General features: G+C 47.9%; 1 protein-coding gene across 9 annotated transcripts in view; it reads left to right on the top strand.

The window, feature by feature from the left end:
* The window catches only part of dtnbb (dystrobrevin, beta b), a 98,986-nt gene that overhangs the window by 29,687 nt on the left and 44,412 nt on the right, over positions 1 to 24,887 (top strand). For 8 of the 9 annotated variants that reach the window (XR_004765772.1, XR_004765771.1, XM_035422580.1 and 5 more), the window contains exons 3-10: positions 5,013 to 5,079; positions 5,745 to 5,825; positions 6,191 to 6,404; positions 8,441 to 8,526; positions 8,879 to 9,033; positions 10,898 to 11,003; positions 11,216 to 11,382; positions 16,133 to 16,257. Coding sequence is in view for 7 of the 9 variants with exons in the window: in XM_035422580.1 (XP_035278471.1) it covers positions 5,013 to 5,079; positions 5,745 to 5,825; positions 6,191 to 6,404; positions 8,441 to 8,526; positions 8,879 to 9,033; positions 10,898 to 11,003; positions 11,216 to 11,382; positions 16,133 to 16,257 (1,001 nt within the window). In the remaining 2 variants the exon portion in view is untranslated. Of the gene's footprint in view, positions 1 to 5,012; positions 5,080 to 5,744; positions 5,826 to 6,190; positions 6,405 to 6,462; positions 6,526 to 8,440; positions 8,527 to 8,878; positions 9,034 to 10,897; positions 11,004 to 11,215; positions 11,383 to 16,132; positions 16,258 to 24,887 lie in introns of those variants that run through there. The other variant, XM_035422583.1, reaches the window with a different exon arrangement.

The following is a 24,887-nucleotide window of genomic DNA, read 5'->3' as shown; positions in this document are numbered from 1 at the left end:
GCTGTTGGGCGCTAGCGCTAACCTGCTATCTGGTGCAGGAGAGGAAGCTGATCTTTTATTAAGGGGTTCTGCCTCTTCCCCCCCCCGTGCGCAGTGAGGAGTTTCTGAGCCCGGACCACAAATGACCCGTTTTAAACGGCTGGGTTTTATTTGCAGTTGGCTGGTCGGTCTGGAGGGCGGCACGGTGGTGCAGTGGGTAGCACCGTCGACCTCACAGCGGGAAGATCCTGGGTTCGAATCCCTTCCGTGTGGAGTTTGCATGTTCTCCCCGTGTCCACATGGGTTTCCTCCGGGTACTCCGGTTTCCTCCCACAGTCCAAAGACATGCAGTGTGGGAGTGAATGGTGTGTGTGCCCTGCGATAGATTGGCAGCCTGTCCAGGGTGTATTCCTGCCTGTCACCCAATGCATGCTGGGATAAGCTGCATCCGTCTCCCTTGGTGACGGAGACCAACGGACGGTTTTTTTCTCAGCGAAACTCGGCCCGATCTATAAACGTCATCCCTTTCTGTCGCAAATTTAAATCCATCGATCATGATTCGTTTTGTCGTTTTTGTCAGTCGGTTGGTTTTTGCACACCGTATTGCGGTGTGGCAGTTTAGTCTGGTGCTGATGGATGATGACGGACACGGGTGATACTGAGACACTGTGCGGTTCATTACAGAAGGACCAGGATACTGTCAAAATGGCGGCACAGCACAGGTACTGCTAACTCCTAGGCCACCGTATGAAAATGCGCCAAGTCTGTCCTGGCCCAAAACCATGTGCATCTATCAATCAATCAATCAAATTTTATTTGTATAGTGTATTTTACAGCAGTTGTCACAATACGCTTCACAGACAACCCTGGCCTAGACCCCCACAGGAGCAAGCCTAAAGCAACAGTGGCAAGGAAAAACTCCCTGTGGCAGATGGGAAGAAAGGGTGTCGATCGGAGACCAACATGTGCGTCTATGTGTCTCTCATATCCGAAACTGCGTGCGTCCCTGTCCCGCTCATATCCTACATTCTAAGAGCGTCGTGCAAGTCGCTCTGGATAAGAGCGTGTGGCAAATGCCTGCAGTGTAATGTTTCTAAAACCACGTGCATCTGTGTCTCTCTCTTATGCCGTCTGTCCTGGGCCAGAACAGTGTGCACATGCCTCTCTCTCCCTCCCTCTCTCTTTCTCTCCCTCTCTCCCTCCCTCCCAGTTTCACTGCAGGCAGAACGGTTAAAGATTAGCGCTGATTACCTCGTCGCCCGCAGCTGCGACTGCAGGCCAAAACCTGCTGCTTGGGCTGGGTGCTAATGCTAACGCTAACGCATTTTAAACTTTTAGGTTTTCCTCGCTCGTTACTCCGAATGGCCCTGTCTGTTTTACTGAGTAGTGCCAATGCGCAATTTCCTGACAATTGTTCTTTTTTAATTAAACCTTCCTTTTTTCTTTTTACCCCCTAGTATTTTGACACGGTTTGTTTAATTTTTCCATCAGAATGTCGGAGGCATTGTTAAAAGAACAGAGCAGGCTTGGTTGGGTGGTCTTGATTGACTCGGTTTCTGAAAATTCAGTGTCATTACTGGGCCAAGAAATCCAATTTTCGTCGGGTCCTAATTAAGACGCTCGCGAGAATGCCTTTGTGTTGCCCATGGGAACCAGCACTGGGGGGGGCGGGGGGGGGTGTTCCTTAGATTTTCTCAATTAAGTTTATGATTTCAGAAGAACAGATTTAGGCCTTTATTGCACAGGGACGATATGACCGCTCCGAACGCCAGGACTTTAATCTCGCGTGTGCTTTAGTGTCCCTGACGATACGTGCTGGCGAAATTAAAAAAAAAAAAAATTTGCCAACTCTCGTTCGCTAGGAAACGGGAAAATGTAAAAAAAAAAATAAATAAATAAATTTTTAAAAGAAGCAGAGGGGTGTGTGGAGCCTTTTGACTGGTTTCAGAGCCCCGTACTTGACTGAGCTTTATGCTCACAGTGGGTGACGTTTCCTTGTAATGGAGTCCGTCGCTCGTGACACATTCTGTCCGTGTCCGTTTCACCAGAGGCCCTGGCAGATGAGTTCTGCCGCGTGCCGGGGCTGACTGAATCTCTGGCACGTCCCTGCTCTTCTCCGCTTAAGCAAGAAGAAAAAAGAAGAAGAATTAAAAAAAACCCTTACCTGTGTCTGAACATTTTGTCCAGCTTGAAATATTCAGCATGAATGGACCCGGTGATGGATATTGACTCGTCGTGGTTCTTTTTTTACCTTGGGATGTCCGAGGAGAGTTTCTTTTTCTTTTTTTGTCGTAGAAAGCGTCCGAGGCTTCGCCTGGCTCCAGAAGCACGTGGGGGTGCGGGGGCTGGAAAATGTGAATGTCGTAACTTTATTTTTTTGTCGCTGCGATGAACGTTATGTTACGGGAAGAACATATGAAGGTCGTACTCTATCCTTGTGGGAACGATAAAGCAATGGCAATAAGCGCTCTATATATATATATATTTTCTCCTTTTTTTTAGTATGTGAGCCAGATTTAAAAAACTAATCTTACAGTGACACCTTCCGCAGCGGGGTGGAGGGGTTCCTCAGCGTGAGATCTGCTGGCACTGCTTAATTAACGTCTGGACTCGTTGGCTGTGGGAGAGGAGAAAGGACGGGACCATTTTAGGCTCCGTCCTTCTCTCTCCCTCTTCAGAAGCATTCCCCTTTTAAGAGCAGGGTTTTTTTTTTTTTTAGTGCGTTTATCTTCTTGCTCAAATATTCAGCGTCGGTGTTCTAGAACCTTCAGCTAGCAGCGGCGATTGTTACGTCATCGCTAGAATGTTTGCTTAAGGACGTTCTAATCACGTAATTGTGATGTCACGCCTTGAAGGCCTAAGCGATTTGTCTTTTCCAGCAGCCGAGGCCCTTTTCGTGATGTCACAAGCGGTTAGCGGAGGACGGGCCTTGGAGGCGGAGTCGGCCGATGTGTCGGGAGCGCGGCGGTCTGTCAGTCCGGGGGTCCGGGCCTGTCCAGGGCTCCTCTCCTGGGAGTGTGCTTACTTTGGTCTCTCAGGCTGTGCGGATGCAGTGATGAGTAGAGAGCTCTCTGCAGCTCTTCTCTCTCTCTCTCTCTCTCTCTCTCTCTCTCTCTCTCTTCCCAGAGGTTATTTTTGATAAGAGGACCTGAGAGATTTGCTCACTGCCTACGTCCGTGAAGCTGCTGTTTAGAGAGAGAGGGAGAACTTACAGATAGAAGGAGAGAGAGAGAGAGCAAGAGAGATAGAGATTGAGGGAGAGATGGAGAGATAGAGGCAGATGGATAGACAGGCATAGAGAGAGGGAGAGGTATTGAGAGAGCGATATCGATCTCTGCATTGAATTAATAGCCGTAGCCAAATGAACTGTCTCGGATTAATCCAGCCCCCGTGTCTCAGTCATGTGACTCTCGGTTCCATTTGGAAACTTAGCAAGCCTCTCTTGCCAGAGTGAATAATTTTAACTGCAGCAACAAGACAGCAGGTTCATACAGGAAGGTGTTGTTGTTGTTTAAGAGCACATCCCTTAATTGTCGGTTTTTGATTGAATCCAGGAGTGGCTCTATCTAGTATATTTACAGCATGGCTGTGTTGTTTTTTTGTTTTTTTTTCTTTTTTTCTTTTTCTGAGGGACACTTGCTGTGACGGACAGCCTTCACAGCCAATCAGCAATTCCCTCTGATGTCGCGTCTCCTCCTCCCTAAGTGGGGGGGGGGGGGCATTCTCCGAATCGGCCTCATTCCTGAGATCCCTCCACCCTCTCTCTCTCTCTCTCTCTCACCGTTGAACCTCCAGGCCCCTGTCCAGCTCAAGGGTTCACTCTCCTAATAAGTCCCCGTTCGCCGAAAATCAGTTCCTCCTTTGGCAACGGTTCCAGTGTAGAGCTGTTCCAGTTTGGAATGAACGGAACACAGTCTTGAACCTCAGGTTTATAGTAGAGTTGCCAGGTTTCTCCTGAATCATCATTTTAGCGGGGACAGTTCCTCCTCCTTTATTTATTTGTATTTTGTTTTTTCTTTATTCAAACGGGGAGAAGGCAGGGAGGGTATCGGACAGAGAAGAGACCACTGCTGAGGAAGTGCCACAGTGGGGTTCGAACCCCTGCCCCACGTGGGGGCAATCATATTTAGCTGCCCTTCTTTCTTTTTTGTGTGTGTGTGTGTGTGTGTGTGTGTGTGTGTGTGTGTCTGTGTGTGTCTGTGTCTGTGTCTGTGTCTGTGTCTGTGTGTGCGTGTGCGTGTGCGTGTGCGTGTGCGCGTGCGCGTGCGCGTGTGTCTGTGTGTCTGTGTGTGTGTGTGTGTCTGTCTGTGTGTCTGTGTGTGTGAGTGTGTGTCTGTGTGTGTCTGTGTGTGTCTGTGTCTGTGTCTGTGTGTCTGTGTGTTTTTTCAGTCCTCGATGTTTTTACCATATATAGTGTTTGTGTTCACCGTGTCTCTTTGCCCGGTTGTGGTTCTGGAGGCAGGAAAAAGAGCGTGTTTTCAGTCGTCTTGTCGGGTTAAATAAAGAGTTTGATTAAATACACTGAGCAGGCCAGCGCCGTGCCGACCATTGAATATCAGGACACGTGCTGAACAGACCATCTTTACTGGAATACAGCAAATATAATGTTAAATATATTGTACAGCCATGTGTTTAAAACAAAATGTGTATGTATGCATGTCCATATATATTGAATTAATGCAGTGTCTTGGCAGTACATTTTATTTCAGTATATTGTCAGTATATTCCAATTATCTAAGGCTGTCTGCCCCGTGACCCATAATTCTCCACTTATCAGTAATTAAAGTAAGTTTGGCGTGTAAAGTTCTGTACAGTAAACTAAACTAAACTTGGCAAATACAGTTCTGTACAGTAATTAAAATAAACTTGGCAAATACAGTTCTTTACAGTAATTAAAATAAACTTGGCAAATACAGTTCTTTGCAGTAATTAAAATAAACTTGGCAAATACAGTTCTTTGCAGTAATTAAAATAAACTTGGCGTGTACAGTTCTGTACTGTAATGATTTGTGTGGTTTTTTTTCCCCCTTCAGATGATTGAAGAAGGAGGGAAGAGAGGAAAGACGATGGCGGAGAAGAGGCAGCTGTTTATGGAGATGAGTGAGTATCCATATGAATCACTGACTCTTCATTGTGTATCTGAGTGAATCACCGACTCTTCACTGAGTTATCCAGGCGAATCACCGACTCTTCACTGAGTTATTCAGGCGAATCACTGACTCTTCACTGAGTTATTCAGGCGAATCACTGACTCTTCACTGAGTTATTCAGGCGAATCACTGACTCTTCACTGAGTTATTCAGGCGAATCACTGACTCTTCATTGAGTATCCAGGCAAATCACTGACTCGTTACTGTGTTCATTTACCCACAGTAGGAGATGCGTGAATAACCAGCCTCATTTGGAGGTTTTTTTTTTCAGTTTAGCATTTTTTCTGCCGGTTAATGTGTGTTGTGAAGCTCTGTGTGATGACCTGTTTCTGAATGATGATGACCAAATAAAGATCAATCAGCGTAGAAGTAAAATGCCTGAAAGAGTATTGAACTACAACTCCCATGTGCGCACTACACTTCATTGGACCTGGCAAGACCAGCCGTTGTAGTCCAGTTTTGTTGAATGCGCAGTTCCTGAATAGAGAGTTTGTTTATCGCCAAATAATTGAAAAGCTGAGCTAAGCTTTTTAACATTGTTGTTTTCATGTTAAATGTCAGGGTGTGAACGATGAAACTAATTTCTTTTTATTTGGTTAAAAAAAATTTTATCAGGGGCTCAGAATTTTGACGTCATCCGACTGTCGACATATCGGACCGCCTGCAAGCTGAGATTTGTACAGAAAAGATGTAACCGTAAGTGATTTTTTCCCCCCCTGTTTTGGGCGTGGGTTTCAGTGTGTTTGTTCTGTACCTTATCCACTCGTTCGGTTCGGTTGGTGGAGTGGTCTGTCTGTAAGCAGTGCACAAAGTCAAAATTTCTCTTTTTTAAAATATGTTTTATATATTGTAAAAAAATGTATTGACTTTCCTGAAAATGGTGCTAATTTGTATATGATTGCCCATATATTGGGAAGTGTTGTAATATGCTGATGCTGTATTTCCCAACAGTATATTTATAGTACATGTCATTTCCATATGCACGAGTAAGGAAGAGTCTGCCCCCCCCCCCTTTGATTTGTTTCCATGGCGATGCCCCCCCTTGCCTCCCCCCCCCCCAGTTCACCTGGTGGACGTGTGGAACATGATCGAGGCGTTCAGGGACAACGGCCTGAACACCCTGGAGCACAACACAGAGATCAACGTGTCCCGCCTGGAGACCATCATCTCCTCCATCTACTACCAGCTGAACAAGCGGCTGCCCACCACCCACCAGATCGGCGTGGACCTGTCCATCAGCCTCCTGCTCAACTTCATGGTGGCCGCCTACGACAGGTAGTGTGTGTGTGTGTGTGTGTGTGTGTGTGTGTGTGTGTGTGAGTGAGTGCACCCACCAGATCAGCGTGGACCTGTCCATCAGCCTCCTGCTCAACTTCATGGTGGCCGCCTACGACAGGTAGTGTGTGTGTGTGTGTGTGTGTGTGTGCGTGCGCGTGTGTGTGTGTGAGAGAGTGTGTTAGTGTGTGTGTGTGTGAGAATGTGTGTGTGTGTGTGAGAGAGTGTGTGTGTGTGTGTGTGAGAATGTGAATGTGTGTGTGTGTGTGTGTGTGTGCGTGTGCGTGCGCGTGTGTGAGCGTGTGCTTGCGTGCATGTGAGTGCATTGGCCTGTGCAGCAGGTGCAGTCCTGCTGGATCAATGGCACATGCTCCTGTCACGCAAACAGCCTGTGGGGAAGTGCAGAATCAGCCAGGGGCCAGAGAACAGAGAGCGGAGTCCTTTTCCTGCTCCCCATTCTTCCTTCTGTGCGTGTGTGAACTCATCTGGGAATCCAGCCAGACATGATTAAATACATCTTTAACACGGAACAAAAAAAGAAAGTATAATGATTTATTTTTAGCGCATGTGAAATTGGCCCTAAAGCCGTGCAGCCAGAGATGAGCTGAATTCTGATGTCTGTGTTTTAACGGACTGAAATGAGCGGTCCTGTTCTTCCTGCTCGGCTGGCACAGGTAGAGTGCAGGTGCTCAGTCAGCTAGCGAGCGACTCCGGGGCAGAACTGCACGGAGTCCGGCCTGGCAGTGCGGGCTTTGGCCCAGATTCGGCCTGGATTCGGCCCAGATTCCACCTTGATTCGGCCCAGATCTGGCCCAGATTTGACCCAGATTTGACCCAGATTAGGCCCAGATCCGGCCCGGAGTCGATTGCTAGTCGATGCCGCTCCTGCATCATATCTAGGCAGTCCCGCTGATTGCTGCCATAAGTTGTGAATTTTTACACACAGCAGCCTGGCTAGGAGGCCTCACGCTCCATGAAGTGAAGCTTGTTTAAAAAGCTGTGAAATTGCCCTGTCTTAGTTACTGATGCTGACGACTATAAAGGAGAGTTGAGCAAAAAAAAACAACTTTAAAAAAAAAAGAAAAAAAAAGGAAGGTGTCTCTGTTTACACCGCAAGTCTGCTTGCATCACTGTGGTAGGAAGTGAGTCAGAATTCTGACGTGTGGTTTTTCTTGTCAGATAAGGCAGAAATCCCCCATGAAAGCCGAGTTTCAGATAAAAGTGTTCTTTATGAGGGGCCCTGGTGAATTGAGGTAGAGGTAGAGTTAGAGAGAGCGAGAGAGAGAGGGAGCGAGAGAGGCCATTTGAGGATTCCTTAACGGGCCCAGAGTTTTTATTTTTCATTTTTTATTTTTTAAAGTCTCTGAAGACGTCAGTTACGCCCGTTTTAAAAAAACAAGGAGGACTCGTTGATATGCAGCGAGTGGAAACGGAAGCAGCTGCCTTTTTTTTGTTTGTTTTTTTTATCAACTGCCATTTCACGCCCCGTGTCACCTTCAGCCCGAGAGAGGCTTCCGTAAGCTCTGCATCTCCAGCGGAGCGTCCAAGCTCTTCGGGAAGAGCGCTGCGACTTTGTCAAATGTTTTTTATTTTTATTTTTTTCCTCCCCTCCTCCTCTTGATGTCCCAGATGGTTCAGATGAGTCATTACGGTCCCCCCTTGAGTGTCTTTGTCGTCTTCATAGTTCACTTTGGTCAAACGGAGCACTCTTGTTTGTGTTTAATCACCAGTCCCATACTTGTACCTGTAACTGCTAATAGCCTCATAAACGGGTATTGCACATATTCAGCGTACTGGTGTTTCTGGAATAATGGACATTTTCATATGTAGAGAAAACAGTAAGATATGAACTTATTTTGCAGAATCATAACTCTGAAGACATAACAAAAACCAATGCGGTGATTGATTATTTCTGCAATGCAAACAATAGTCAAATGGTTTTTAACGTGTAGCTTAATTCTCTCCCAGTGCAGAATGCGATGGAACTTGAACTGTTTTTTTTTTTTCTTTCTTTCTCGTTCCTCTCGATGTTTCAGCGAAGGGCATGGCAAGCTCACCGTCTTCTCCGTTAAAGCCATGCTGGCGACCATGTGCGGTGGAAAGATCGTGGACAAACTGAGGTGTAAGTATGTCATTTTTTAACTGTCCTCATGGAACGGGTTGCATTTTGGGACAATGGCTCCCCCTAGTGTACGGCACTGGGAATCACAGCACTTCTTTACCACCTGCTGTGTCATACAGTACGTAGGACTTCTGAAGGGATGTAAATTCGTTTGGCAGATTTTCCACAGCCACTGTATCATTGTCACATGAATATATTGCCTAATTATTGGTAGTCTTCACTTTAAAAAAACAAATTTGAGGTTCAAATTCAGGTTTAGGTGGTTGGTGTGTGTGTGCGCGCGTGCGCGTGTGCATACATGTCTTTACATGGATATGTGTGTGTGTGTGTGATGAAAATCCTTCCTTTTCAGACGTTTTCTCGCAGATCTCGGACTCCAACGGGATGATGACCTTCTCCAAGTTCGACCAGTTCCTTCGGGAGGTGCTGAAGCTCCCCACGGCCGTGTTCGAGGGCCCCTCGTTTGGGTACACAGAGCACTCCTTACGCACCTGCTTCCCCCAACAGGTGAGCAGCAGGTGCGGGTCACCTGGATGTACATAAAGTACAACCGTGCCGAGCTGAGATAAGTATGTGCAGACTGCGGGGTGGAGCAGCTGCTAGGTGTTTACTTTGCCTTTAAGTAGTCAGAAATCACCCCGCCCTCTCCGTTCTGATTGGGCATCTGAATCACCTGCTACTTTTGATTGGATGGCCTTTGTGCATACATTATCTCATTAATCAGTGCAGTTGTCAAGGGTGCCAGAAGCAGGGAATACTCCAGCCTGTTCTTATGTTTTGGTTGAAGTTGATAGATAGGAACCTTCTACATCTTGTCCACCACACTTTCAAAACACCTTTTGAATCCTTGAATTCATGTCATGGAACAGAAAGCACCCTTCTGGTACACTTATGAAGAATCCTTCTGTAAACAGATTCTGCAACTCTTGAGTTATTTCGTACGGTTGCCAATTAAAAACAATCATGTGAATGAATGAAAACTAAGCCTCAAACTTAGACCTGTCTGTAATTCTCTAAATTACAGACCGCACACTGCAATGTTTAGTCTGTCTTTCCGAACTCATCCCACAAGGAAAGTCAGTTGGGGTGAATTGGTCATGTGATCATGTTTCGTGCGTCTCATGTGGTTGAGAACTGAGATCACAGTGTTCAGGGTGTAAGTGCCTGAGCTGCAGGCTGTGTCATTTTCCTGTTGTCTTAGGAAACACACCCCTTCTGTCACTGTGAGAGAAAGCGAAGCCCAGAATAGGTCCAGCGCGTGTGTCAATCACTTCTAAATGAGCCTCTATAGGCCGATCGTTGCCTTGGCTGCGTGGGCGGGATGATGTGTACTCAAAGGAACTCTACAGGGTTCTGTTTCCTCTACTGACTGACTGACTGGCTGCCAAACAATGTCAGCAAGATGACGTGACTCGTGAATGAAAATTTGCACAGCCAATGAACTTGTCATTTTCTTTTCGAAAGAGACACGGATAATTTTTTTTGTCACGGATCGTTGTTTTGTGGTTCCTGTCGTCCGATCCAATCCAGCTATTGCCTCGGCGAGGTTTTCTCAGAGTCTGCTCGATAAATCGATGTGATTAGCGAAGTCTTAATTGCAGATGCTACTGGGACTCTCTGGGGTCGTCTGTGAGTGACTGTCAGTGTTTTTCTGGCTATAGGAAGTGACAGGGACCTGTTTGATCATTTTTTGCTTCATAGACATCGGTCCCCAGGGTGCTTTTCGTCTTGTGTCAACAAATTCATATTAGGGGCTCTGTTGTATGTAGTCCCTGAATTTAAGTAATATATTGTCACTCCTGACATCACCTTATGCAACCATTTTGTGGACCTCTCCACAACATTGCTCCTATTCAAAGAACAATGCCGTGCAATGTCAGTATCAACAATATCTTCTGGCTTTTTGTGACTGAAGCTTTGTATGAGGATCTGACTGTGATTGTATTGATATAGCCACTACATCACTGGTTTCCAACCTCCTCCTCTTCCTGGAGATCTACTGTCCTGTAGGTTTTTACTCCAGTCCTAATACAGCACGTCTTGTTTAACAGCTGGAGATCTCACTGAGCTGCTAATTAGTAGAGTCAGGTGTGCCGAATTAGGGAAATTAACACCTACAGGATAGTCAATCTCCAAGAGCAGGGTCGGGAACCAATGTACTGCATTATACTGTTTGTACGTATAATTGCCAATATGTGTTTTTGTTTATTTTTACAGCAAATACCTATTAATCCAGGGTTACGTGTGTTTTTATGTGTACCCCTGGATAAGCCTTCAACACAGATTTTATCTGGTTGGATGTGTGTCCTTCTGCTGGAAGTTAGCCTTCAGTGGTGATGTTGACGTGGGTTTTGTGGTCTTTGTTTTGCAGAAGAAGGTCACGCTGAACATGTTTTTGGACGCGCTCATGGCCGACCCCCCCCCACAGTGCCTCGTCTGGCTCCCCCTCATGCACCGCCTCGCCAACGTGGAAAACGGTAACCGAGCGACCCCCCACCCCCCACCCCCCAGGACCATTTTAAGATTATTTTAATGAACTCTTCAATATTATCTCATCTGGTGTGACGGTTTAGATCTGAACTGAAAATCTTCACACTCACTGTGCAGTGTGCCATTCTGATTCGCTGGGGCTGTCCTCATTTCCTGTCCCCTGATTGGCTCACGCCGTGCGCACTTCCTGTCTCTCCAGTCTTCCATCCTGTGGAGTGTTCTTTCTGTCGGAACGAGAGCATGATGGGATTCCGTTACCGTTGCCAACAGTGCCATAACTACCAGCTCTGCCAGGACTGCTTCTGGCGGGGCCACGCCAGCGGTCCCCATAGCAACCAGCACCAGATGAAGGAGCACTCTTCCTGGGTGGGTCACCGTGGCGACGACGTGCACCAATCCACAGCTTAGAGCCACATCATCCTGTAGAATCTTTGCAGAGAGATTCAGTTACTCATTGGCTTGCCAGGTTGTCATGCAAATGGGCTTTTGCTTTATTATTTGCAGTTATCAACAACCTCTGGTGAGTGCTGATGTACGTGATGTGACCAATACAGTAATGGTCGCTGAATTAATTGCATAGTAAGTGTTGGGGGGTGGGGATTGGAGGGGAGCTAAGATGCAGTCTGAGGTAGATCTGCCACTGATTGTGGTCCTGACTGCTATAGTTCATCCCACCACTAGGTGTCAGTATAGACGAGGCTGGGAAAAGCAAACGCAGAGAACCTAAGAACAGGCTGTTTGTGTGCTACATGCACTATATAACCTAAAATATATGGACGCCCCTCGGTCTGTGGCTGTTTTTCATGGTTTGGATTAGGCCCCTTAGTTCCAGTGAAGTAGGATCTTAATGCTGCCGCATACAATCACATTCTAGATGATTCTGTCCATTTGTCCCTGGTCTTTTTTTAAACCTGCTGAAACAGACACAGAAGGACTTTTGAGTATCCCAGTTGGTTAAAGAAAAAAAAAAAAAAAAAACTTAATCGCGAGCGCGGCTTTTAAAATGGAGCCGTAGAATCTCGTGACGCCGGTACACTCAGGCAGTCTGCCTGCTGCGTCTCCTCTGTAACCAGGCAACGGGCGTCTGCTCTGTAACCAGGCAACAGGCGTTCGCCACGTCAGCGATTCGGTGCAAGGGTGGGCATAAAAGCAAAATGCAAATGGCTGAGTCGGTTTCAAGCGAGGTGAAAGCCTGTGAGAACGGCTCTATAATTTACAACCAGGAAACCGAAGGGATGTTGTGTCACAATGCAGCGTTGAACCTGATTGGCTGCTGAGGTTGGGTTCCGCCCTGACACGTCTCTCTGTCACCGAGGTACTGACGGTTCCGTTAATAGAACAAGCCGACCGCTAACTTATAGCTGCAATGGGAATATGTTCTGCTTTCTGGGTTACATTTTACAAAGCTGTGTGATATTATTGTACTATGTTCGATAGTCACGACTGCGGCAAACTTTGATTGCTGTTGCTGTAACTGGCATTTGCCAGTAGGTGGCAGCAAGACTGAGAGAATACTCTGATAGAAACGAGCAGCTTTCCGGATGTAAAACGGAACAGAATCGGTATACTGCAGTGGCAGCTAGCTGTGTTTCTCGATATATGTGCGCTCCGAACAGCACGCATAGAAATCTGCTTATATTTTTGTGACCGATTCTTTAGGATTCCGCTGATTGCTTTGTGCCAAATGCTACGTTTTGCCCTTTAGCAGTTACAGTTTTGAAGCTTTGCATGACATTAAATAATAATAATAATAATAATAAAGTTTTTAGCCCCTGTCCTCTGGAATAGTCTGGCCTATTACAGGCCATTTTGGGTTTCACTGACCTGACTGTGTGAGCCAGTACCACTCTTTCACCACTAGAGGGCGGCATGGTCTGCAGACCAGGAGAGGGACGCTGATACGAGCAGCATCCGCTCTTGACTTCTGCTTCTGCGGAACCACCCGGTAATTCCGCGGCCTTAAAGATGTACACATGTCCGTGTGACTGTTGTGCTTGCGTGTTCGGAGAGATAAAGCGGGATACGATAGGTTTTAATTATCTTGGTAGTCTAGATTAAGTAAAACTGTAATAACTGAAATCTAGAGGGTAGAGTTCCATGGCTTTGCACTATAGATTAAAGACGTATAACGCAGGTTATATTTCATAAGCTTATTTGCGTTGCGGGAGAACACGTCTGTTGTCACGCATCACGCCCGTTGTTGAAAACCAAAATAATAACATGAATATGAATAATATGAAGTAACAAGTTGGAGAATTTTGATCTGACTGCTTTGTGACGGTATCGGGGGTTGCGGGGGACATTTTTGGGGTAACTCATCCCGAAACACTCGTGATTCCCGAAGACAGCGACACACTCATGATTCCCGAAGTCGTTGCCGTGGGCGACCGACGAAGGCATCTGTGGCCGGCGGGTTTTTCCGTCGCGGGACTCCTCGTCTGCGCGCGCACTCCTCCCACACAGCTTCCATTTCAGGCGCTTTTAGCGGCTCTGCCTGCCAGAACGCATTTCCGTTACTTTTACATATTTATTGCCGTTATTTTCAGCCTCGCGACTCGGGAAAAAAAAAAAAAAAGTTCTCGCGGTAAGTTTGATATTAATGGAAGTGAACTGCGTGTTCGCATTTAGTGCAGCGCAGACTCTTTTAGTCGGATATGATCTCACACTCCATTACGTTGCTGCGCGTAAGTAAGAGGCATTAACACCGGGGTTTCCACAGGCTGTCTGCGGAAGCTCCTGCCGCGGGTCCCTGGCCAGACTTGATGGACAATGACTATGGAGATTTGGGAAAATATAAAACGTATTTTAAAAAAACAATAAAGCAAAAATTAACCAATCCTAGGGGTCCCCTGTGTACCCTTGAGCCTGGGTGGGGGGGGTCTCTGAATCAGGAAAGTTTGAAAACACCCACATTCACCGACAAACATTGTTAAAAAAAGAAATCCCATAAGCTAGGAACACAGAACAAGAACATTGTCACAATCAAGCGATTAGCATTTTAATCGTCACAACCAATGGGCCTTTTCTAAACCAATGGGAGCTTTTACTAACCGAACTGGCTGTGTGAAGCTGGAAGCTTATGAAACACTCAGAAAGGCCATATTTGGAAATGCATTGGTTTTAATAAGTGATGACTTTATTCCACCGAGCTCCAAGTCCATCAGGGTTTTTATATTGCTGCTGCTTGCCTCCGTTGCGTGTGTCTTGGAAGCTTAGCGAAGCAGCGTCCGGTCTCTCTCCATTTATCTTGGTTAAAATGGAGGGATTTAAAGTTCAGTCCGAATAAAAAGCGACTTCACGTTTGTGTCAACAGATGGACGCGTTTCTGTAAATAGCTCCTGTTTCATCTGTGACGTTCTCCGAAGAGAGTTCTTTTCTTAGTCGTCCCAGTGCAGTCTGTGATGTTGCGGAGGAGACGCTGGAGGAAGCGAGACATCCGGGGGGGGGGGGGGTGTTTGGGCTGCCTCGGTGAGGTCAGCTGTTTCGAGCTGGGGTGTGAAAACGCGGAGGTGGATCCTCCCCCCCCCCCCCCATCACAGTGATTAATTCCGCGTTAGCGGGGAACGGCGGCCTAATCCGTCTCCCGCCGCGTCAGGCGGAGCGATGCCGGAGATCACGCGGCGTGACCCCTAAAGGCTGAATCACCGCGGGCAACGGGGCCCGGAAACCAGGATGGATCGCCATGGTTACCGGGACGAGAAATCGGGATGCATCGCCGTGGTTACGGGGCCCAGAAAACAGATGATATCCCCATGGTTACAGGGCCCAGAAACCCAGGGGTGGTAAAATATGAGTAAGACGGTTGTGTTGTCAACTTTACTGGTGGAAAACAGAAAGGAGCTCCACCAATCACAGGGTATTTTAGTAACAACCAATAGAACAACATTGATGATGATTGGTCGATACTTTCTGGTTATACATCCTAGGTCAGTGTGGGAATTGGGAAGAAGTAGACAAAAAGTATCCACCAATCACTGCTGGCATTGTCCTATTGGTTGTTAACAATGTACTCCATGATTGGTGGAGCTTGTTTCCGTTCCCTATGAGTGAGGTGATGTCATGTGACTTCCTGTTTGAGCAACCCTGCCAGAAACGCAAAAGAGACATCAGCATCCTGAGGGCCAAGTGTAACAGAAGCACTGAAGAGGAGTGGGCGAATATACCATTCTCCTTGTTCACTGAAAATGAGCGAACTTGGAGAAAACAAATCGGCCAATATTAAATAAAACTCGCCTTCGTTAAAGGTTGCTTTGTCTCTGGGGTCACAAATGAAATCTCGCTCTAAATAGGCCAAGCTGTGGTTTCTTTCATTTTTGGGAAAGTTTTTGTTCTTCTGCGTTTCTGTATTTTAAACAGAAAGAGAGGCTCGGGAACAGCGCGGTGATCAAGGTCAATCCGCAACGGTTTGCGGAAAAATAGGTGTCAGAACTGGCAGCTCCCAGAATAGCTTTGCCTTGAAACGGTTGGAATGGTTTGAATTTGAATGCGTCCTGCTGTGGACTTGATAGGGCTGGTGTGCAGTAGACTCTCTGACACACTTTTTAAAGTTGGAGCAAGTCTGCTTTAAAACGCGCTGGTTTCTGGGGGCGGTTCGGCTGGGTAACAGGACAGGCGATGGCGAGGTGGCAGCTGGGTTTGGTCTGGTGTGATTTGCCGTTATGCAGTTCGCTGTACGCTGTGGTGTGGTTTGATTTGATTGGGTGTGATGTGGTTTGGCGTGATCTGGTGTGATTTAGTGTGGTGCATTGCAGATCGGTGCAAAGCCAGCCGAATGTGGTGTTGCGTAGCACGTTATTGAAAATGGACTTTTTCAAGAGGATGGACTTCCCACGGATTTTTACCTATGACCGTAAGCATCCAGCTATTTAAATCGGCTGTGTAAATCTCTGCAGACGAGCAGGCCGCTAACTCTGTAGCCCCAGATAAAAGCTTAAGAGCTGAACCGATCTGCCACCGATCTGCCCAGGCCAGTGAGTAATGACAGCGGCGGCTGTGTTATTAGCGGGGGCTGTGGGAGTGGAGTTGGCGGCCCCCCCGTTTTTGTCTTATTACCGCTAAATAAACGATTACCGCTCGCTAAGTGACCGACGACTCGTGTTGTTTGTTGTCTGCGCAGAAATCCCCGGCCAAGAAGCTGAGCCACGCCATCAGCAAGTCGCTGGGCTGCGTCCCCAGCCGGGAGCCCCCCCACCCCGTGTTTCCCGAGCAGCCCGAGAGGCCGCTGGACCTGGCGCACATCGTGTGAGTACCCCCCCCCCCCCCCGAAAACCCTGCTGACCCCCCCGCCTCGCCGTTTTGGGGGTGTCCAGCCATGGCCCCCTCCGCACCAGAAGCACTGTAGTTACATGACATGGTGTTTGTTCCTACAAGTAGGGCATCTTTTTTTTTTTGGGTCACATACGCTGTCTTTGTTTTATTTGACTGTGAAGCACTTCGGGCTCTGCTTCTGTTAATTGTTATTAACGTTATTAATTAACGTTGTTATCAGAATCACGGTGCCAAACTGCCAGATCGAAACTTGGCACCTTCTCTTGTGTGGAAGGTCGGTGAACATTGTCTTCTGTCGTTTTTTTTTTCTCTCTGTCCATCTGTTATCAGCTCTCTTTCTTCGTCTTTTTTCTTTCTTTGAATGTTGGGATGATAAATCGGTGTAGATTTTTCTACTTCCTCATACAAATTTTACAATCGTTTTTGGTGTAGGCTTTGAGTTCGGCGCTGAAGAGATAACCTCTTGTGTCTCAGAGTAAATTGAAGACTGCTGCAGTACATATCTTTTTACTGCTGTATCATTTGTATTTGTATCACTTCTATTTTAACTCACTGATACTGTGCTGAAGCTCGGGGGCCAGGCCGCAGCCGAGTTTATATCTTTCATTATTTAGAGAGCTTAAAGCGCCGATCATCCATATTTCATAGTTTCAGATGATATCGCTCGTTTTCCATTAAATCTAACGCGGCCCGTCCTCAGTGGACCAGAAGCGTAGCTCAGGGTTGTGTTGCTCAGTCTGATTTGTTCGCGGTGATGATTTAGCGGAGCTTGGCGGGATCGCTCGCTGTTTGCAGGCTGTGTTTGAGTCGTATCTCCTGAAACGCATACTAGCGATGTTTCCGCTGCGTTCGATTTCCCCATTCTCTCCAATGCTGTGTATCGCAGCTGTGATGAGAGAGATTTGTGCATAGTGGAGGGGTGCGGTTTGAGGATTTGGGCGGGGGGGGGGGCGGGGTTTCTGACTGGGCCCTGACTGATTGGGGCCCTCAAAAAATGTTGGAACATAGGAGCTTCTGGAGCAGACTGGGGTGGTGGGGCCCAATGTGAGATCTTACCATGGGACCCCAAAATCCCTGACAGTGCCCCAAGAGCACGTGCGCGTCGGTTGGATTGTTAAGGTGTCCTCACGCACGTGCACTTAGCGGGATCGCTGTCCGTCTGAAAGACGCGGCGGTGTCAGACGCCTTCTTCTCGCGCGGTCGGTTAATTCACACAGACGGGAGGAAGAGGAGCTTTGATTTGCACCCTGACCGTCAGGGATTCACGCTCTTGAACATTTGTGGTAAACCGATTCTTGCGCAGTTTTGGCTTGTGTAGATGTGTTCATTTTTGGCAGAATTTGGCATGGCTGACCATTTGCGAATGTTGTGGATCTGAACGGTTTCTGTGTTTGTTTCTTGCCGGCGATGGTAAGACGTATCACGCATCGGCAGGACGAAAACTCGCAGGATTAACTGCTTGACAGCTGTGCGCAGAAGCAGGTGGCTCCCAGAAATGGTTCGAATAATAATCCAATAAACTCCCACACAGCACGACTCTTGCAAATTTTGCTTATTTATTACGGTGTCGAAAAGCACATAAGTTTCAGTTGGCAGAGTTTCTTCAGGACGTCTGTCAAGGGTCTACCAATCAAGTGTTTCTCTGCAGTAATGACTAAACGAAATTGGGAAGACACTGTGGGAGGCTCTCTGATTTGTCGAGATTCTGTCCACTCAACACCTGTGGGTGTATTTGCCAGGTGTGTAAACGTGCACGCCACGCTCATTATAAATAATGAGAAATCCATTTCTGGATTTAGTCGTTTTTGGAGTTTTGAAAATAACATGTAACAAATAACTACAAAAAAACTAAAGAATAATCTTTTCCTTTGCTTGAGATTTTAGATCTTCTCTCCATTTCAGAATATCACATTCAGTTTTAAATAATTTAAGGGAAACACAATTTACGTTTAAAAAAAAAAAACTTTAGCAAGTTCCAACAGACAGTAATGCTCTGGATTTATTCTTGAGTTGAGAGTGCTGAGTCAGCGCTTTCTTCGGATAGGTGAGAAAAAAAACAGTCAGTGTGGGTGAGCTCTCCTGCTGGCTCTGTGGGGTTTTTTTTGGTTTTTTTTTTTTTAAAGCTGAATATTTTTGTAAAAGTAAAATGCTAAACGTATTAAAATGGCGACTCCTGGATGAACCCGGTTCCCCTGGAAACGCACTGCGGCCTCCTGCTCTCTCTCCGTCTCCCATTCTCAGCTCTCGAAAAACGCCCAATCGCCTTTCCCCCCTCCACCACTCTCCACTCCCCTCACTGTATATTTATATGAGTGACGAGTGTGTGTGTGTGTGTGTGTGTGTGCGTGTGGATATGCGAGAGACTGCATGTATATTTATAGCCCTGTGATTTATGCCATAAATATGCATAGCATAAATATGAAATATGGATTCATAGCCAGTGAGGAATGAATGCATTCGTTTTACGGAAAGTCAAGTGAGTCGGGGTCAGGGTGCATTTCGCTCTTTATTATTTCTTGTTTGTCTTTCAGATATTAGGCCATTTTTTCATCAAGTGGTAAAAATTGAACTTACAGGAGTCTGTTCTTTCCAGATGGCACTTTTGTAGTTTCTTTTTTTGAAGTTTAAATCACACTGTTGGCACTCCCCCCCCCCCCCCCCCCTTAACTCTGACTAACGGTAAAAGGCAAGAATTGTTTTTTTTCCCTGTGCTTCACACTTTTTTTTTTGGTGTGTTTTTTTTTTTGGTGAGCTCAGCAGTCAGTGAAACTAACTGGCCAAACTGAGTTAGGGAAGAGAAAGTGTAAAGCTTGCTTTAAAGTTAAAGTTGAGGACAGGTGTTGATTGAATGCAGGCCAGTGTGTGTGTGTGTGTGTGTGTTTTCTTGGCTCCAGCGATGGCCATCCACCCCCCCCCCGCCCGCCCCCACGCCCCCACGTCCCCCGGTTGTCGCCATGGTTACGCTGCGGGCGGGGCATTATTTATGACCCGATGCGGTCAGCCTGGAGCTTTCTCCCGGGACGGGTCATTTAAAAATGAAGAAGCTGCCCCCCCCCCCGCGGTGTCCTCGCGGGGCTTTTTAGCGGTGAGCCGTTTGACCCGTGCCGCTGGACCCCCCCACCCCCCCCCCGCGGGAACGGCAGGCCGAGCCGTGCACAGAAAATATGCGTGTGCATCCCGGCCGCCACTTCAGAAGCGGAGACACAGAAGCCGCCCGGCCTCTGGTGAAGACGGAAATATCGCTACGGTGCGCTGCGCCAAGTTACCATGGTGATTACCGTACACCCCCCCCCCCCCCCCCCATAGAAACTTGGGGCTGCAATTAGTAGTGCATGAATGAGAAAAAAAATTGAGTTTTTTATAATGGTAAGTTTGAATTGGGGAATTAAAGGTTTGAATGAGAAGGGAAATGTATTTAGTTTTTTGTCCTCACAGGGGCACTGCAGTTGCCTTGTGTGAGAGTTCTAGTGTTTGTTTTCCACCGAGCTGAATATTAAAGCCCCAGAATTGCTCATTGCGCGGAGATTAATGAGGTATTTTCCTAAAGCCCTTTTGTCAAGGTTAAAATCCACTCAGGCGCACTTACGCAGAGAAATGGATCTTAGGAGAAATCGAACCCGAGCGCTCGGCGGATGCTCCTCTGAATTGCTCTGGAGTGGGTGGGGGGGCGGTGTGAGGCGCGGGGGGGTGGGGAGGCGGGGAGGGTGGGTGGTGGGGCGGGGGGTGCCCAAAATCTTTCGATTAAGCCCGAGGCAGCCGGCGTCACGCCCCACGCCCCGGTCCATTGCCCTAAATGCGTCTGGGACGAGGAGGGAGGGATGAGTCGGGTTTATTACCATCCGCCGTGAATAAGAACGTAATGGCGCCTTTATTTTAATGTGATGGGCGCGTCGGGGGCCCCGGGAGGACGTGCAGAGCTTCACACGACGCCACGCCACGCCCGCCCTCTCCGCCGCTCGCCCCGAGACGGCGGATCGATGTGATTGGTCACTGGCCGTCTTGTCATTTCTTGTCATTTTGAATGACGTTGAGAGGAGACCAAATTGTTCTGATACGCAGCAGATTAGTGTCAGAGACCGGGGTGGGAGGGGGGGTACAGGGGGGCGTCCTGTCCTTACCTGGGCCGTGACAGAACTGCTGATTGAAAGCTGGGTGTGGGGCTCTGCTGGTTCTGTCTGCTTTCAGAGAACTGCAGCACCACCACCATCCATTCCGTCCGCCCTCTTCATTTCCTTCCTCTCTGCTGTGTTCTGTTCTATTCTGCCATCTTCCTTTTCATTCCTGCTATGTTCCAATCCTTCCACTACATTCCATCCCGTTCCCCTGTGTTACATACCATTCTCCTGTGTTCCGTTCCTCTGTGTTCCATACCATTCTCCTGTGTTCCGTTCCTCTGTGTTCTATTCTGTTCTCCTGTGTTCCGCTCCATTCCCCTGTGTTCCATTCTGTTCTCCTGTGTTCCGTTCCTCTTGTGTTCTATTCTATTCTCCTGTGTTCCGCTCCGTTCCTCTGTGTTCCATTCTGCTCTGTTCCTCTGTGTTCCGTGTTATTGTTTGTTTGATAATGTGATCCCTGCCTTTCCAAATTGAAATGGCAGCGCTGGGCCTTGGAAAGCAGTCTGAGTGCAGAGTGGTCTGGTGAAGTTAATCCTGTCCACAGATGAGAGAGAGAGAGGGACTGAAAGGCTGAGATGGCTGAGGTCACTACGAGGGCCTCAGAGAGAGAGCGAGAAGCAGAGAGAGAGAGGGAGAAAGACAGAGAGAGAGAGAGACACACAGGGAGACAGAGAGTGAGAGAGAGAGGCTCACAGGGAGAGAGAGAGAGAGCAGATCAGTGACTTTGAGAGAGGAAGTGAGTGAGCGAGCGAGGCAGAGATGTTGCTAGCTCATATTTTGATAGCGTTTCTGAGGTGCCAGGAGCTGTAACTCTGGTGAAGGTGACACAGCTCCTCATTATTATTCCTCCTTTTTTCCCCCACTGCTTTTCAGGGGCACAGATACAGAGCCACATCCGCGAATGCAGACCACAGCGCGCTCGACGTGCGTATGAACGAACTGCCAGTCTTCTTTAGCCGCTAACGCCAGTCCTTTTGTGTGGCGAGCCGTCTTTGTGCCTTAGCCACTGTGTCTATGGTAAACACCCATTTAACCTTTAGTCTTTATTTTTATTATTAGCGAGCTCCGTACGTCCTGTACTCCAGGATAACAGAGTGAGACGCCTTCCTGTTATTTAAATGAAGCTATTGAACACGAGGTGTTAGATTTTAAACTTTGTTTTTTTTTTTTTTTTTTAAAGGAGGACTCTATAAACCCTTCCCCTGCCCCCCCCCCCCCCCCCCCCCCCAGCAGTATTAATTCACGTTTAATAATGGCGGACGCGTCCCTTTAAATCTTCGCGGCCGTCTGGCGTTGGCGGCTCCGCCCCGTTTCCTCTCGCCGGGCGGCGGTGTCGCGGCGATGGCGGCGTTGGCGATGGCGGGTTCCGTCGGGGGAGTGGAGTGTAATTGGAACCTGCCGGGGAGGACGCATCGGGCGCCGTCAGCCGAAGGTGAAAAATGGCGGCCCTCACTTCCCCGTAGCGCGGCGACGGCCTGATGATAAATGATTTCGCCGCGTCGTTCCCCTGAGGGGAGGGAGGGAGGGAGGGAGGGGCTGGAGGGTTTTGGGGGGGTGGCGCTTTTTGGCGTTTTTCCTCCTCGGTTTTGGAGCGCCAGATCGCGCTCGTTACCCCGCGACGCGCATCGCTGCCTCCCTCGTCGAATCGGGGGAGAGCGTACCCTCGCCCTCGCACCCCTCCGACGAACGCGGCCCCTCCAGAACTCTTTCCCAAAACGGCTCCTCGGGGGTCGACAATGCTCCCTTTTTTTTAAGGGGCGTTTTGCTCCTGAAAATTGATGTGCGCTTGACTGGAAAAATAATTCAGGAGCACTAATTGCGACGCGTTAATGTGCTCCTGAATTTTCACTTTGGGAGCGTCGTGTGCGCCGTTAGCTTCCTCAACACAGACCCGAGCAGGTTCGGCTTTGAGTAAGAGAGGAAGAGGAGCAATCAGACGCTGACAGCTCTATGATCTATTTTTGAGTTGAGTTTTTCTTTAGCTTTAAAAAAAAAAAAAAAAAACCTTATTATTTGGAAGCCAAGTGCACCTTGTGTTCATCCCTTTGGCTGAAAGAATCTGCTAAGAGCTCCAGTTGCAAATTTCAGTAAAAAATAAAAAAAGCCCTCTTACTCACACACACACAAACACAAAGTGTGCACTCTCTGTGCACCTGTAAAAACACAATTAAAAACCTCTTTAACATCCTAAGAATCTTTCTTTGTGCTAATTATTGAATTTGAATTGATTCCAAGTTCTGCAAGTAAACATTCACTGGTGTATTTCAGAAAAACTAAATGAGCAGTATTTGTATTTCTCATTTGGTGTCTTTAAATGCTTGGTTGCCTCGGAGACTCAAATCCCTCAGTCTAAGTGTGCTTGAAGATCACAGGCATGAAAAGGCGTGTGTGCAAAGCCCTGTAAACTGGCAATATGTTCAGCCTTGTACACATGGAGGATTTCATTTCTCACTTAATCCCCCCCCCCCCCCCCCCCCGTGGCCATTTGGGAGTGTGCAACAAAAATACACACGCGTGTCCTGTGTCTAACTGGTGAGCACACACGCGTGTTCTGTGTCTAACTGGTGAGCACACACGCGTGTTCTGTCTACCTGGCTAAAGTGCTGGCTCACATTAATTATTTATTTTCACTCCACAGTCCGTCAGAAGTTACTCCTGTGGAACAGCCTGTCACAGCTGCCCTTGGCACTGTAGATCAGTCAATCACAGCTGCCCTTGGTACTGTGGATCAGCCAATCACAGCTGCCGTTGGCACTGTGGATCAGCCAATCACAGCTACCGTTGGCACTGTGGATCAGCCGATCACAGCTGTCATTTGCATTGTGGATCAGCCAATCACAGCTGCCATTGCCACTGTGGATCAGCCATCACAGCTGCCGTTGGCACTGTGGATCAGCCAATCACAGCTGCCGTTGGGACTGTGAATCAGCCAGTCACAGCTATGTGGGCGAGCAGAGAGGGCCTGTCTGTTTGGAGATTTTCCTTCCAGCTTCTAGTCTTAATTATTTAATTTTCCGAATAATTTATGGCACTGCTGCAGATGCATTTGTCCTTGGTGAAGACTTTTTTTTATTGAGGTAGAATATGGGAGTGAGCCAGCATCGCTGTTTACAACTTGAGTGTGCGTGCTCACACACACACACACACACACACACACACACACCGGCACTCCGGGGAATGGAGTTTTGTGTCCTTAAGATTCTGGTTTTATTGGACACGTACGGCCCTGGAGGGGGAAATCACGCCTAAGTTTTAAAGCTGAATTATGTAGACGCAGCGTCCTGCCAGTATTTATGAGCCGTCGCCCCCACAAACTTCACAACCCTAATTTAATTTCTCCGTTCCAAGCTCAGCTGGCACCACCCAGTGCCTGACATTTAAAATACCGGGCCGGAAGCAGGAGACGGATGCTTGATGTTTTTTTTTTTCCGGGTGGGTTCGTTCGCCGTGGGGTAATCTCTGTGTCAGATCGTTAGGCATCTGCGGGGAAATCACAGTCCCGAGAAATCTCGCCGTCCCCACACTGCGTGATTTACGGTGAGAGGTGGGCCCAGACTGTGTGGTTAGGAAACGACTCAGAAACAGAAGGGTTGCAGGTTCGAGTCCCATGGGTTAGGACGGCGGACTGGACCGGTCAAATTTGACTAATTGCTTTTAGATGTCCTGCCCTGTAAGTGGATAATAGATTGAAATTATTCATGGATTCCTGGATGATTCCTGTTACCCAGTAAGCAAATAAATAATGTAATTTTATCGGAGTGCTGTGAATTCTCAGTGGGTCATCTGCATCTCATTTTTACACGTCTTCACTGTCCTCAGAGTGACAAAATAAATTAAGTGGGTCTGGGCAACAGCGAAAAAGCAATAACCGCGATGCCTCTGTCGAAGCTGCGAAATTTGCCCCGTTCCCCTGGTTCGTCTGGTGTGGCATAGACGTCCCCCCCCCCGCCCCCCCACGTCGAGCAAATTTGAAGCAGTGTGTAAATCTAATTGACAGAATGCGAGACAGCGGTCCGTTTTCCCACTGCAGCTGAGGAACAGTGTTGATTTTTTTTTTTACGCCGCTTTGGTCTCTGAAGGGGTTTTCTTCGCCTTTTGGAATGCGGGTTTTGATGGCGATTGGACTGTGTGAATAACGCAGGCTGAGCCGGCAGAGGGAAAAGGCTGCGAGGACTGTCGCACCTGAGAGCTTACGCGAGCCTCTTTTTCATATAAAGCGAGTAAAAATGTATCCGCCGGTCAGAGGAGCAGATGAATCTGCGCTAGCAGTGACTCCCCCTTTGGGGTTTTCGGACGCATGTATCCGTTTCAGCTCGGAGAATCGCCGGCGACTTTTGCGCGCCTGTTCTCCGCGTCTCTGTGATGAGAATTGAGATTCGCGGCTCGGGGGTAGTTAGGCGCTTATTTCCAGTGCGCGAGATGCCTTTCAGCCGAATGAGAAAAAACCGAACACGCGCCCGTCCGCCCGGAAAGCAGCACAGACCAAAC

This window comes from Anguilla anguilla, chromosome 6 (genome assembly GCF_013347855.1).
Source record: "Anguilla anguilla isolate fAngAng1 chromosome 6, fAngAng1.pri, whole genome shotgun sequence".
NCBI classification, from domain to species: Eukaryota; Metazoa; Chordata; class Actinopteri; order Anguilliformes; family Anguillidae; genus Anguilla; species Anguilla anguilla.
Note: the sequence above shows the minus strand (reverse complement) of the source record. Positions and strands in the feature narration are given on the sequence as shown.